Below are 11,652 nucleotides of genomic sequence, written 5' to 3'. Positions count from 1 at the left end.
AGTGTGACTGAGGAGTGAATGAATAATGCGATGTAAAGCGCCTTGAGTATTAGAAAGGCGCTATATAAATCCCATCCATTATTATTATTATTATTATATCTGGGACTGGAGGGCCTGTTTCCAAGCTGTGTGACTCTATGAATATATTTTCCTTGCAGCATGAAACCCTTCATCCAACAATCTTTTAATCTTCACCACACTCCTATCTCAGGTAAGCAAGATCTTTATATACCTGGAGACTTGTTCTTAGGCCCCCTTCGGCCGTGGCTGACCATGGGTGTCTACAGGGTGCTATACCTTATATGGAGGATGCCTGTGTGTGACTTTATTTAACGTGGGGAGACTGGTGCACAGACAGCCACCCCCCCACGGTCCTTGACAGATCCGGGCCAGGATCCAGTGGCATGGAATGCTGGCACAGGAATTGTACGCTGATCCAGTGAACAGAGTTGACACTGCCACGTTGGACAATTGTTTTGTGCCAGCCATCAGTGGCCATTTGGATCTGCATGTGTGTGAAAAAATTTCAGGAAGTTACATTCATGCTATTGAGGGAATGCAGCGTAGGTTTACAAGGTTAATTCCCGGGATGGCGGGACTGTCATGCTGAGAGAATGGAGCGGCTGGGCTTGTACACTCTGGAGTTTAGAAGGATGAGAGGGGATCTCATTGAAACATATGTGATTGTTAAGGGCTTGGACGCGCTAGAGGCAGGAAACGTGTTCCCGATGTTGGGGGAGTCCAGAACCAGGGGCCACACACAGTTTAAGAATAAGGGGTAAGCCATTTAGAACGGAGACGAGGAAACGCTTTTTCCTCACAGAGAGTTGTGAGTCTGGAATTATCTGCCTCAGAGGGTGGTGTAGGCCGGTTCTCTGGATGCTTTCAAGAGAGAGCTAGATAGGGCTCTTAAAAATAGCGGAGTCAGAAGGGAGAAGGCTGATTGGGGATGATCAGCCATGATCACATTGAATGGCGGTGCTGGCTCAAAGGGCCAAATGGCCTACTCCTGCACCTATTGTCTATTGTCTATTGTCCATAGTGCAGGGGTAGGTTGGCGCTGGTGTTGTCGTGCCGTGAGGTTGGCAACAGTATTTTGCAGTGATCCTTGGTCAACATGGTTAGGTTGGCACTGGGAATGCTGGGTATTCCTCCTGTGAATGGTGGTCAGATAACCCTGGTTACTACGGCACGGTGGAGCAGCGGTAGAGTTGCTGCCTCACAGCGCCAGAGACATACGTTCTCCCCGTGACCTCGTGGGTTTTCTCCAGGTACGCCCGTTTCCTCCCACACTCCAAAGACGTGCGGGTTTGTAGGTTAATTGGCTTGGTATAAATGTGAAAATTGTCCCTAGCTTGTGTAGGATAGTGTTACTGTGCGGGGATCGCTGGTCGGTGCGGGCTCGGTGGGCCGAAGGGCCTTGTTTCCACGCTGTATCTCTAAACTAAACTAAACACAGGCAGTGTGTGCAGTCCATGTGTACAGGGTTAGGTTGGAGCTGGAAATGTGCGGTGATTCTGTACATGGTGTTCAGACATCATCGACCATACATCAGTACAGCTCTACAGTGTACAGTCTAGCACCACCATGTTGCTGAACAGAGTTAAGCCCCTGTCCCACGTAGGCATTTTTTTCAGCGACTACAGGCGACTAGGGTGTCACCACATGGTCATGGGGTGTCGCCTGTACGGTCGTGAGTCGTCTCCTCAAGTTGCCCAAAGAGTCGTAACATTTTTCTGTTATGAACTGTCCAAAACTTGTCGGCAACAGTTGGCTTGACGCCAATGAGCGTAGCTTGACCTCTCCTGACCCGGAGAGTTGTGGATTTGTGGAATTCCCTGCCACAGAGGGCAGTGGAGGCCAAATCACTGAATGGAGTTAGATAGACCTCTCGGGGCTAGTGGAATCAAGGGATATGGGGAGAAGGGTTATTGATTGGGGACGATCAGCCATGATCACAATGAATGGCGGTGCTGGCTCGAAGGGCCGAATGGCCTCCTCCTGCACCTATTTTCTATGTTTCTATGTTTCTATAGATGCAAAGGGCTGGAGTAACTCAGCGGGTCAGGCAGCATCTCTGGAGGACATGGATAGGTGACGTTTTTGATCCGAAACGTGGTGTTCTCCAGTGGTGGCTCTGCCTGACCCACCGAGTTCCTCCAGCACTGTGTGTGCATCATCGGCAGCAGGGTGGTCATTGTTGGCGTGGATGTACATTGGTTGAGCTGTGGTCCTCCCATCCAGGTTACCAGGAGGCATCCCTGGGCCATTCGCCAGCCGTCTCCCACCCGCAGTGGCAAGGCCGATGTATCGGGACTCCGAAGATCCGCCTGGTCGAATTCTCGGCGTTTGCAGAACACCAGCGGGATCCAGCAACTGTGAGTGCGCCACTCAGCGGGTCAGGCTGCATCTCCGGAGAGAAGGAATGGGTGACTCTTCGGGTCGAGACCCTTCGATACGTCACCCATTCCTTCTCTCCAGAGATGCTGCCTGTCCTGCTGAGTTACTCCAGCATTTTGTGTCTATCTTTGGTTTAAACCAGCATCTGCACAGTTCCTTCCTACACACTGTGAGTGTGCTATGTGGGGATCGACCAAGTATAGACATCAGTGTAATGTTTCCAGTCGAGACCCTCCATCCTGGTCAACCCCAACCCCGAATCATCACCACCGTCTCTCACTGCCTCTCTGGTGCCACCGCCCCTCCCGTCCGCTGACCGGGGCTACGAAGCTTTGGCCGCTGACCCCTACCTTAATCTAGCCCCCCTTCACCAGCGACTCCGCCAACACTCTCCTCTCCCGTAACTGCCCGCTGGAAGTCTGAAGAAGGGTCTCAACCCGAAAGGGTCACCCATTCCTTCTCTCCAGAGATGCTGCCTGTCCCGCTGAGTTACTCCAGCTTTTTGTGTCTATCTTTGGTTTAAACCAGCACCTGCAGTTCCTTCCTACACACTCAGTAAACTAAGCCTATTACTGAGATTGGTTTTGATCTACCCCCTATTACTGAGATTGGTTTTGCCGTACCCACCCTTCCACCATTTCTAGGTGCCCAGATACAAGCACGTCCCATTTATGAAACCCGTGATGGTGGGTGTCTTAAAAAAAATGTTAGCAATTCTTTTCAGAGGTACAGCGTGGAATCTGGCCCTTTGTCCCACTGAGTCCGCTCCGACCTGTGATCACCCCGTACACTATTGTACAACACTAGGGATAAGTTACAGAAGGCAATTAATAGACAATAGGTGCAGGAGTAGGCCATTCGGCCCTGCGAGCCAGCACCGCCATTCAATGTGATCATGGCTGATCATCCCCAATCAGTACCCAGTCTGAAGAAGGGTTTCGGACTGAAACGTTGCCTTTTTCCTTCGCTCCATAGATGCTGCTGCACCCGCTGAGTTTCTTTTTTTTTTTTTTTTCTTTTTTTTTTTTTAATTAGAAGTACGGTAAATTACAATAACACACAACACATATATCTTAATACATTTTTTGTACCGCTTCATTTTTTTTTTTTTAAAGCTTTAAGAAAAAGATAGAAGTAAGGAAAGTAAAGAAGGTGCGCAAGAGTCGTGAAGGTGCAAGAGAGTGTTGGGAAAAGAAAGCCCCTTAGAAAAGAAGTTAGAGAAGGAAGTAAAGTAAGAAAGTAGACCCTAGAAAAGAAAGAAAAAGAAAGTAAGGACAATCGCTCTATTATAACATTAAACTCCGCAGAAAGACTACCAACCAAGTCTGTTTTTGTTGTTTTACCTCCCATTGCCAGGTCCTGATACCATTTATTTATTTATTTATTTTTAAAATTACTATTGCACCTCATGCTTGTAATAGGTCCATAAACGTAGACCACGTCTTTTGGAATTGGTTTGCTTTATCTGCTAAGAGGAATCTCATCTCTTCCAGATGTAATGTTTCAAACATATTTGATATCCACATTTTTATTGTTGGTGTGGGCGCATTTTTCCAGAATTTAAGTATGAGCTTTTTTCCCATTATTAGCCCGTAATTGAATAAATTCTTCTGATACACGTTTAATTCAGGGATACCTTCCGATATTCCAAAAATGATCCATTCTGGTTTTGGTACCAGTTTTATTTTAATTAATTTTGAAAAAATATCAAATATTCCATGCCAGAATTTTTGGATGTTTGTACAAAAAACAAAAGAGTGCGCTATGGTAGCTTCTTGACACAGACATTTATCACAGATTGGTGAAACATTAGGAAAGATTTTATTTAATTTAGTTTTTGAATAGTATAGTCTATGTAATGTTTTGAATTGGATAAGCGTATGTCGTACATTGATCGAGCATTTATGCACCTGTAGTAAATGTTTATCCCAGCTCTCTTTTGAAATTGCACCCGCTGAGTTTCTCCAGCATTTTTGTGTACCCCCGTTCCTGCCTTCTCCCCATATCCCCTGACTACAAACCTGCACGTCTTTGGAGTGTGGGAGAAACCCGGAGCAAACCCTTGTGGTCACAGGGGGAAGGTACAAACTCTGTACAGACAGCACCCATGGTCAGGATCGAACCGAGGGGTCACCGGCGCTGTGAGGCAGCAACTCTACCGGCGGGCCACTCTAATCTTGCTCTGATCTTCTCTTGCAGTATAACAAACACCTCTTTGTCCACATCGGCCAGTCGTCTCCATCTTACGGTGAGACCCTTCTTGAATCAGTCGACATTCGCCAAATCTACGATAAATTTCCAGAGAAGAAGGGAGGCTTGAAGGAGCTGTTTGAGAAAGGGACACCAAACACCTTCTTCTTGGTCAAGTTCTGGGTCGGTATGCTTGATCCTGCCCACCTATCTGTCCTGTGTGTGAATCTGTGGCTCGGCCTAGACATTCAGTATAAGACGGATAAAATAGTGTGACATCAAAACAGGACACAAGGTGCTGGAGTAACTCAGCGGCTCGGGCAACATCTCTGGAGAACGTAGATCGGTGACGTCTGAAGAAGGGTCTCGATTGGAAACGTCACCCATTCCTTCTCTCCAGAGATGCTGCCTGTCCCGCTGAGTTACTCCAGCTTTTCGTGTCTATCTATGGACAGGTGATATTTCAGATTAGGACCCTTCTTCAGACATTTGTGTAAGCCATTATCTGCAGTTCCATCTATCCGCAAAGTAGAATTATAGGGCCATACAGCGTGGAAACAGGCCCTTCGGCCCAACTTGCCCATGCTGACCAAGATGCTCCCTCCACAGTAGTCCCGCCAGCCCATGTTTGGCTCATTTGCCTCTAAACTGACTGTACGGAGTTTGCACGTTCTCCCTGTGACCTTGTGGGTTTTCTCCAGGAGCTCCGGTTTCCTCCCACACTCCAAAGACGTGCAGGCTTGCAGGTTAATTGGCTTCTGTAAAATTATAAATTGTCCCTAGTGTGTAGGATAGTGTTAGTGTTGGGACGGCAGATGGCACAATGGGCTAAGTGTTCGGCTGGCAACCGGAAGGTAGCCGGTTCGAATCCCGCTTGGAGTGCATACTGTCGTTGTGTCCTTGGGCAAGACACTTCACCCACCTTTGCCTGTGTGTGAATGTGTGTGAGTGATTGGTGGTGGTCGGAGGGGCCGTAGGCGCAGATTGGCAGCCACGCTTCCGTCAGTCTGCCCCAGGGCAGCTGTGGCTACAGAAGTAGCTTACCACCACCGAGTGTGACTGAGGAGTGAATGAATAATGCGATGTAAAGCGCCTTGAGTATTAGAAAGGCGCTATATAAATCCCATCCATTATTATTATTATTATGGGTGATCACTGGTCGGAGCGGACTCGGTGGGCCGAATGGCCTGTTTCCATGCCATGTCTTGAAAGACTAAAGCCCAAACTGGGAAACAGAGGAGGCTGGAGGTGGTTTGGAAAGAAGGGAGCATGTGAGGGAGAGAGAGAGAATGGAACAGAGGGACACAAAAAGCTGGACCAATGGGCCCGTCCCACTGTATGAGCTAATTCAAGAGATCTCCCGAGTTTAAAAAAGAAATCAAACTCGTGGTAAGCACGTAGAATGTACGTAGCGGGTACGTCTCTTAGCGGCTCGTAACGCTAACGGCAGGTACTCGGGGAAACGCGGTGAGCTCGTGAAGACTCGTGAAGATTTTTCAACATGTTGAGAAATGTCCACGAGAGCCCCGAGTACCTACGAGCGGCTATTACCGTAATTCTTCGAGTTCGAATCAGGGGGAAACTCGGGAGAACTCTTGAATTAGCTCGTACAGTGGGACAGGCCCTTTACTCAGCGGGTCAGGCAGCATCTCTGGAGAAAAGGAATAGGTGATGTTTCGGGTTGAGACCCTTCTTCAGACTGAGAGTCAGTGGAGAGGGAAATGAAAGATATAGACGGTGATGTGGAGAGATATAGAACAAATGAATGAAAGATATGCAAAAAAGTTACAATGATAAAGAGAACAGGCCATTGTTAGCTGTGTGCTGGGTGAGACCGAGTTGCCAACAATGAGACTCAACAAGACGACTCGGGTGGGGGAGGGACGGAGAGGGGGAGGATGCAAGGGTTACTTGAAGTTAAATAAATCAATATTCATACATCTGGGTTATAATAAGCATCTGCAGTTCCTTCCTACACAGGAAACATAGAAACTTAGAAAATAGGTGGCCCTTCGAGCCATTGTGATCATGGCTGATCGTCCCCAATCAATAACCCTTGCCTGCCTTCTCCCCATATCCCTTGACTCCGAAAGCTCTATGTAACTCGCTCTTAAATCCATCCAGTGACTTGGCCTCCACTGCCCTCTGTGGCAGGGAATTCCACAAATTCACAACTCCCTGGGTGAAAAAGTTTTTTCTCACCTCAGTCTTAAATGGCCTCCCCTCTATTCTAAGGCTGTGTGGCCCCTGGTTCTGGAAGAGAAGGATGGGTGTGGGGTACCCAACAGTGGAGACTGGGTTGTACACATGCTAGGTGGGATTTGAGGTGCTGTTCAGAATTATATTCCACAGAGTCTGTGGAAGGGGCTGATCGGACAAAGGCGACCGCTCTGACAGGCGGAGGTGGGAATTGCTGGGCTGTGTGTGTTTTGGGTTCAAGGCCCTTCCGACTCGAATGTTTATTCCTTTGTCTTGCAGGCTGACCTCAGTCTTGATATTCGGGATGGAGCGAGTTTGTTCTACGGGGTGACCAGCCAGTATGAAGGCATTGAAAACATGACCATCACCTGCTCCTCCAAGGTCTGCTCCTTTGGGAAACAAGTTGTGGAGAAAGTCGAAGTAAGTTCCTATTTTACTTACCTTGTCCCCACTCCTGGCCTAACATGGTCCAGTTTAGTTCATTGCCACGTGTACCGAGGTACAGTGAAAGGCTTTTGTTGCGTGCTAACCAGTCAGCGGAAGGACAACGCATGCTTATGAGGCAACATGATGTATAGGTGGAGTCAATGAAGTCTGGTGTAGAAACAGAAAATAAGTGCAGGAGTAGGCCATTCGGCCCAGCACCGCCATTCAATATGATCATGGCTGATCATCCAAAATCAGTACCCCGTTCCTGCTTTCTCCCCATATCCCTTGATTCCGTTAGCCCTAAGATCTATCTCTAACTCTCTCTTGAAAACATCCAGTGAATCGGCCTCCACTGCCTTCTGTGGCAGAGAATTCCACAGACTCACAACTCTCTGGGTGAAAATGTTTTTCCTCGTCTCAGTCCCAAATGGCCGACCCCTTATTCTTAAACTGTGACCCCTGGTTCTGGACTCCCCCAACATTGGGAACATTTTTCCTGCATCTCGCCTGTCCTTAAGAATTTTAAATGTTTCTTTCTATAAGACCTATCTATACCTGTATATAACATCAGTGTGATAGATCTACATCTAAACTCTCTGTGTGTTCTTGCGGTTTTGGGCTTAGCCGTCCGCACGCTGAGCTTATGTGGCTGTTCAGTGGCTTTTAGTTTTTAAGTTTTAAAGATACTGCGCAGAAACAGGCCCTTCGGCCCACCGAGTCTGCCTCGACCAGCGATCCCCGCACACTAACACTATCCGACACACATACATTTACACCAAGCCGATTAACCTACACACCAAAACGTCTTTGGAGTGTGGGAGGAAACCAACGATCTCAGGGTAAAAACCCACGCAGGTCACGGGGAGAGCGTGCAGGCAAGCGCCCGTAGTCGGGATCGAACCCGGGTCTCTGGCGCTGTGCAGGCGGCAGCTCTCCTGCTGCTCCACCGTGTTGAAGATTGCCTCTCCCTTGCCCCCTCTGCAGACAGAGTACGCCCGGTTTGAGAACGGCCGCTTTGCCTACCGCATCCAGAGCTCCCCCATGTGTGAATACCTGGTCAACTTTATCCACAAGCTCAAGCAACTGCCGGAGAAATACATGATGAACAGCGTGCTGGAGAACTTCACTATTCTGCAGGTACAGTCGTTGACAAAGAATGACACTGAATTAAAAATGGAAAGGTTCCATTGTCAGCAATGCATGATCCATGCACGGGTGGTGGCTGCAATGTCACCTGCTAAAACTTATATACACATGGACCATAGGTGCAGGGGTAGGCCATTCGACCCTTCAAGCCGGCACCGCCATTCAATGTGATCATGGCTGATCATCCCCAATCAGTACCCAGTTCCTGCCTTCTCCCCATATCCCCTTTATTCCGCTAGCCCTAAGAGCTAGATCTAACTCTCTTTTGAGAGTTCACACTTCACACATTATTAGTCTTAAGTAAGTTCAGAAGTGAGAGGAGCAGAATTAGGCCATTCGGCCCATCAAGTCTACTCCGCCATTCAATCATAGCTGATCTATCTCTCCCTCCTAACCCCATTCTCCTGCCTTCTCCCCATAACCTCTGGCACCTGTACCAATCAAGAATCTATCTCTGCCTTAAAAATATCCATTGACTTGGCTTCCACAGCCTTCTGTGGCAAAGAATTCCATTGAAATATATTTTTGTTATTAAACATTTATCAGATAATAGAAGCAATTGTCTAGAAATCAAATTACTAAGTCATTGGGTATTTTTTAAAGCGGAGAGTGACAGGTTCTTGATTAATAGGTTTGACAACATTTAAGAAATTGTTTTAGTCAGAGGGGGGTGAATCTGTGGAACTCTTTGCCACAGAAGACTGTGGAGGCCAAGTCAATGGATGTTTCTAAGGCAGAGATAGATAGATTCTTGACTAGTAAGGGGGTGTTGGGGGTTATGGGGAGAAGGCAGGAGAATGGGGTTAGGAGGGAGTGATAGATCAGCCATGATTGAATTGTGCAATAGATGGGCTGAATGGCCTAATTCTGTTCCTGTGACTTATGAACGTTTGAACTTGTCATCTTTTATTTTGCTGCATGCTAACAAAATGTAGTACTTTGTCAAATGCAAGAGATGTGATGCAAGTTGGGTGATCTAAGGCTAGGAGTCCAAAGGCCCTGCCCAACTTTCCTGAGTTACTCACGAACTCTCCCGAGTTTTCCCCTTGATTCGAACTCGGAGAATTACGGTAATAGCTGTTCGTAGGTGCTCGGGGCTATTTTTGTTTAACTCATGGACATTTTTCAACATGTTGAAAAAACGTCCCGACTTGCCTGATGCCCCGAGTTCCTACGGGTGGCATTACGAGCCGCTACGAAACATCTACGGCCTCCTATGGACTCGCTACGGTCATTCCCCGAGTACGAATCAAGGGGAAAACTCGGGAGAGTTTGTGATTAACTCGGGAAAGTGGGACAGGGCCTTAAGTCATCCCTTATTGCATCCTGTTGCAAACGTATCACGATACATAAATGTAATCTTAGTTAAGTACAAGTGTGCAGGAATAGTACACTGAGGCAGTATACAAGAGTCGCCATGTGTTGGACCCATTTTACAAGATTCAAGACTGAAAGGTTTTATAAATGTAGGGTTCTTGACTTGGGCCAGAGAGTTGTCCTGGCCATGTTGCAGGGTCGGCCTGGCCAAGCGTAGCTGTTTGTGTCCTCCGCCACACTGTGGCGCTGCAGGTGGTCTCCGATCCACGAGCTCGGCCTCTTGGAGCGGCTCCCGATCCAATTGAGCCCCAGGCTGCTGTGAGGCCTCCTTCGGCCTACTCCACCCACGCCCAGAATCCCACTCGGAGTTTCCACCGCCGCTTCTCAGAGCACAGATCTAGGCTGTCCAACCCACTAGTTTAGTTTAGTTTTAGTTTAGTTTAGTTTCATTTCGTTTGGAGATTCAGCCCTTCGACCCACCATGTCCGCGCCGACCAGTGATCACCCCGTACACTAGTCCTACACACACTAGGGACAATTTACAATTTTACCGAAGCCAATTAACCTGCAAACCTACACGACTTTGGAGTGTGGGAGGAAACCCAAGCGGCCACGGGGAGAACGTACAAACTCCATACAGGCAGCGCCCGTAGTCAGGATGGAACCCGTGTCTCTGGCGCCGTGAGGCAGCAACTCTACCGCTGGATCATCGTGCCGCCACTAAATCTTCCTCCCTCTCAGATATTGATCCGACAAGTTAGGTATATCTGGGCCTAGCTCTCTGCCTCTCTGTCTCTGCCTCCTGTGTTGATTTGAATAACAACCCTCTCTTTCTCTGCTCTTTTCCAGGTGGTGACCAACAGAGACACGCAGGAACTGCTCTTGTGTGTTGCCTACGTCTTTGAGGTCTCAACGAGTCAACACGGAGCCCAGCACCACATCTACAGACTGGTGAAAGACTAGACACTTAAAGCCTTGCTCTAAACGACTCTAATACACATCCAAGAGGTTGGCTTAGATCAACACAGCACCGCCTTGCCATTCTGATGTATCTCCAGCTGCAATTCCAGGCAGGTCTCGTTGGCGAGGCCAGATTTCTCTCACAACACGAATAAAGCCTCATGCCTGGGTGTGTAAGGACAACGGTTGTTCTCCAAGACTTTCCACCGCTCTTTGTGAAAACGACAGCAACATTTAGCTAAACCAAATCACGGCCACGGCTTAAACGGGTTGACAAAGAGGCCGGGTGTTGTGTGTGTCTTTGTATGAAGGTCGAATCTGCTTACGGGGGCTTTTGTTGTTGATAAACGGGGCGGCACGGTGGCGCAGTTGTTGCCTCACGGTGCCAGAGACCCCGGTTCGATCCTGACTACGGGTGCCGTGTCTGTGCAGAGTTTGTACATTCTCCCCAGGGGCCACGTGGGTTTACTCCGGGTGCTCCGGTTTCCTCCCACACTCAAGTCCTGCAGGTCCGTGGGCCAATTGGCTTTGGTAAATAAATTATAAATTGCCCCTAGTGTTTAGGACGGTGCTAGTGTGTCGGGGTGATCGCTGGTCGGCACGGACTTGGTGGGCCGAAGGGCCTGTTTCTGTGTTGTATCTCTAAAGTCTATAGTCTAAATGTTTTCTTTATCCTCATTGCTGATTGGAAATGATGGCAATTATGTCAAGTACTTGAAGTTTAAATCAGGAAACCAGGAAGCTGCCTGAGCCCGTGATAATGGAGGGTGAAGCAGACATTGACCTTGTGTGTGGGAGACAGTGTGTGTGTTTGACTTCCGCACTCTGAAGCTGGTGTGGGGAAGATAAATAAACGGACTGGCGATGATGCCACAATCAACATCTGCCTCGCCCATCTGTGGCCAGATACACCTCGCACTGCACAATGGACCCTTGCCCCCAGTACATGTGTGTGGGGGGCTCGGTGGGGCAGCGGTAGAGTTGCTGCCTCACAGCACCAGTCAGAGACCC

The 11,652-nt window shown here is 48.4% G+C and overlaps 1 protein-coding gene across 2 annotated transcripts; it reads left to right on the top strand.

The window, feature by feature from the left end:
- Positions 1 to 109: 109 nt before the first annotated feature.
- Positions 110 to 10,922, top strand: LOC116966736 (protein scalloped-like). 2 transcript variants are annotated; one of them, XM_033013032.1, is made up of 6 exons: positions 110 to 211; positions 2,245 to 2,378; positions 4,600 to 4,773; positions 7,069 to 7,209; positions 8,203 to 8,355; positions 10,531 to 10,922. In XM_033013032.1, exons 1-6 carry the CDS (start codon positions 160 to 162, stop codon positions 10,642 to 10,644), a joined length of 768 nt encoding a protein of 255 aa, XP_032868923.1. In that variant the 5' UTR covers positions 110 to 159; the 3' UTR covers positions 10,645 to 10,922. The 2 variants fall into 2 exon arrangements, with proteins under 2 accessions (XP_032868923.1, XP_032868924.1); XM_033013033.1 differs by lacking the exon at positions 8,203 to 8,355.
- The last annotated feature ends 730 nt before the right edge of the window (positions 10,923 to 11,652 follow it).

This window comes from Amblyraja radiata, chromosome 38 (genome assembly GCF_010909765.2).
Source record: "Amblyraja radiata isolate CabotCenter1 chromosome 38, sAmbRad1.1.pri, whole genome shotgun sequence".
Classification (NCBI taxonomy): Eukaryota; Metazoa; Chordata; class Chondrichthyes; order Rajiformes; family Rajidae; genus Amblyraja; species Amblyraja radiata.
The sequence above is the reverse complement of the archived record's forward strand: the minus strand, read 5'-3'. Positions and strand labels throughout refer to the sequence as shown.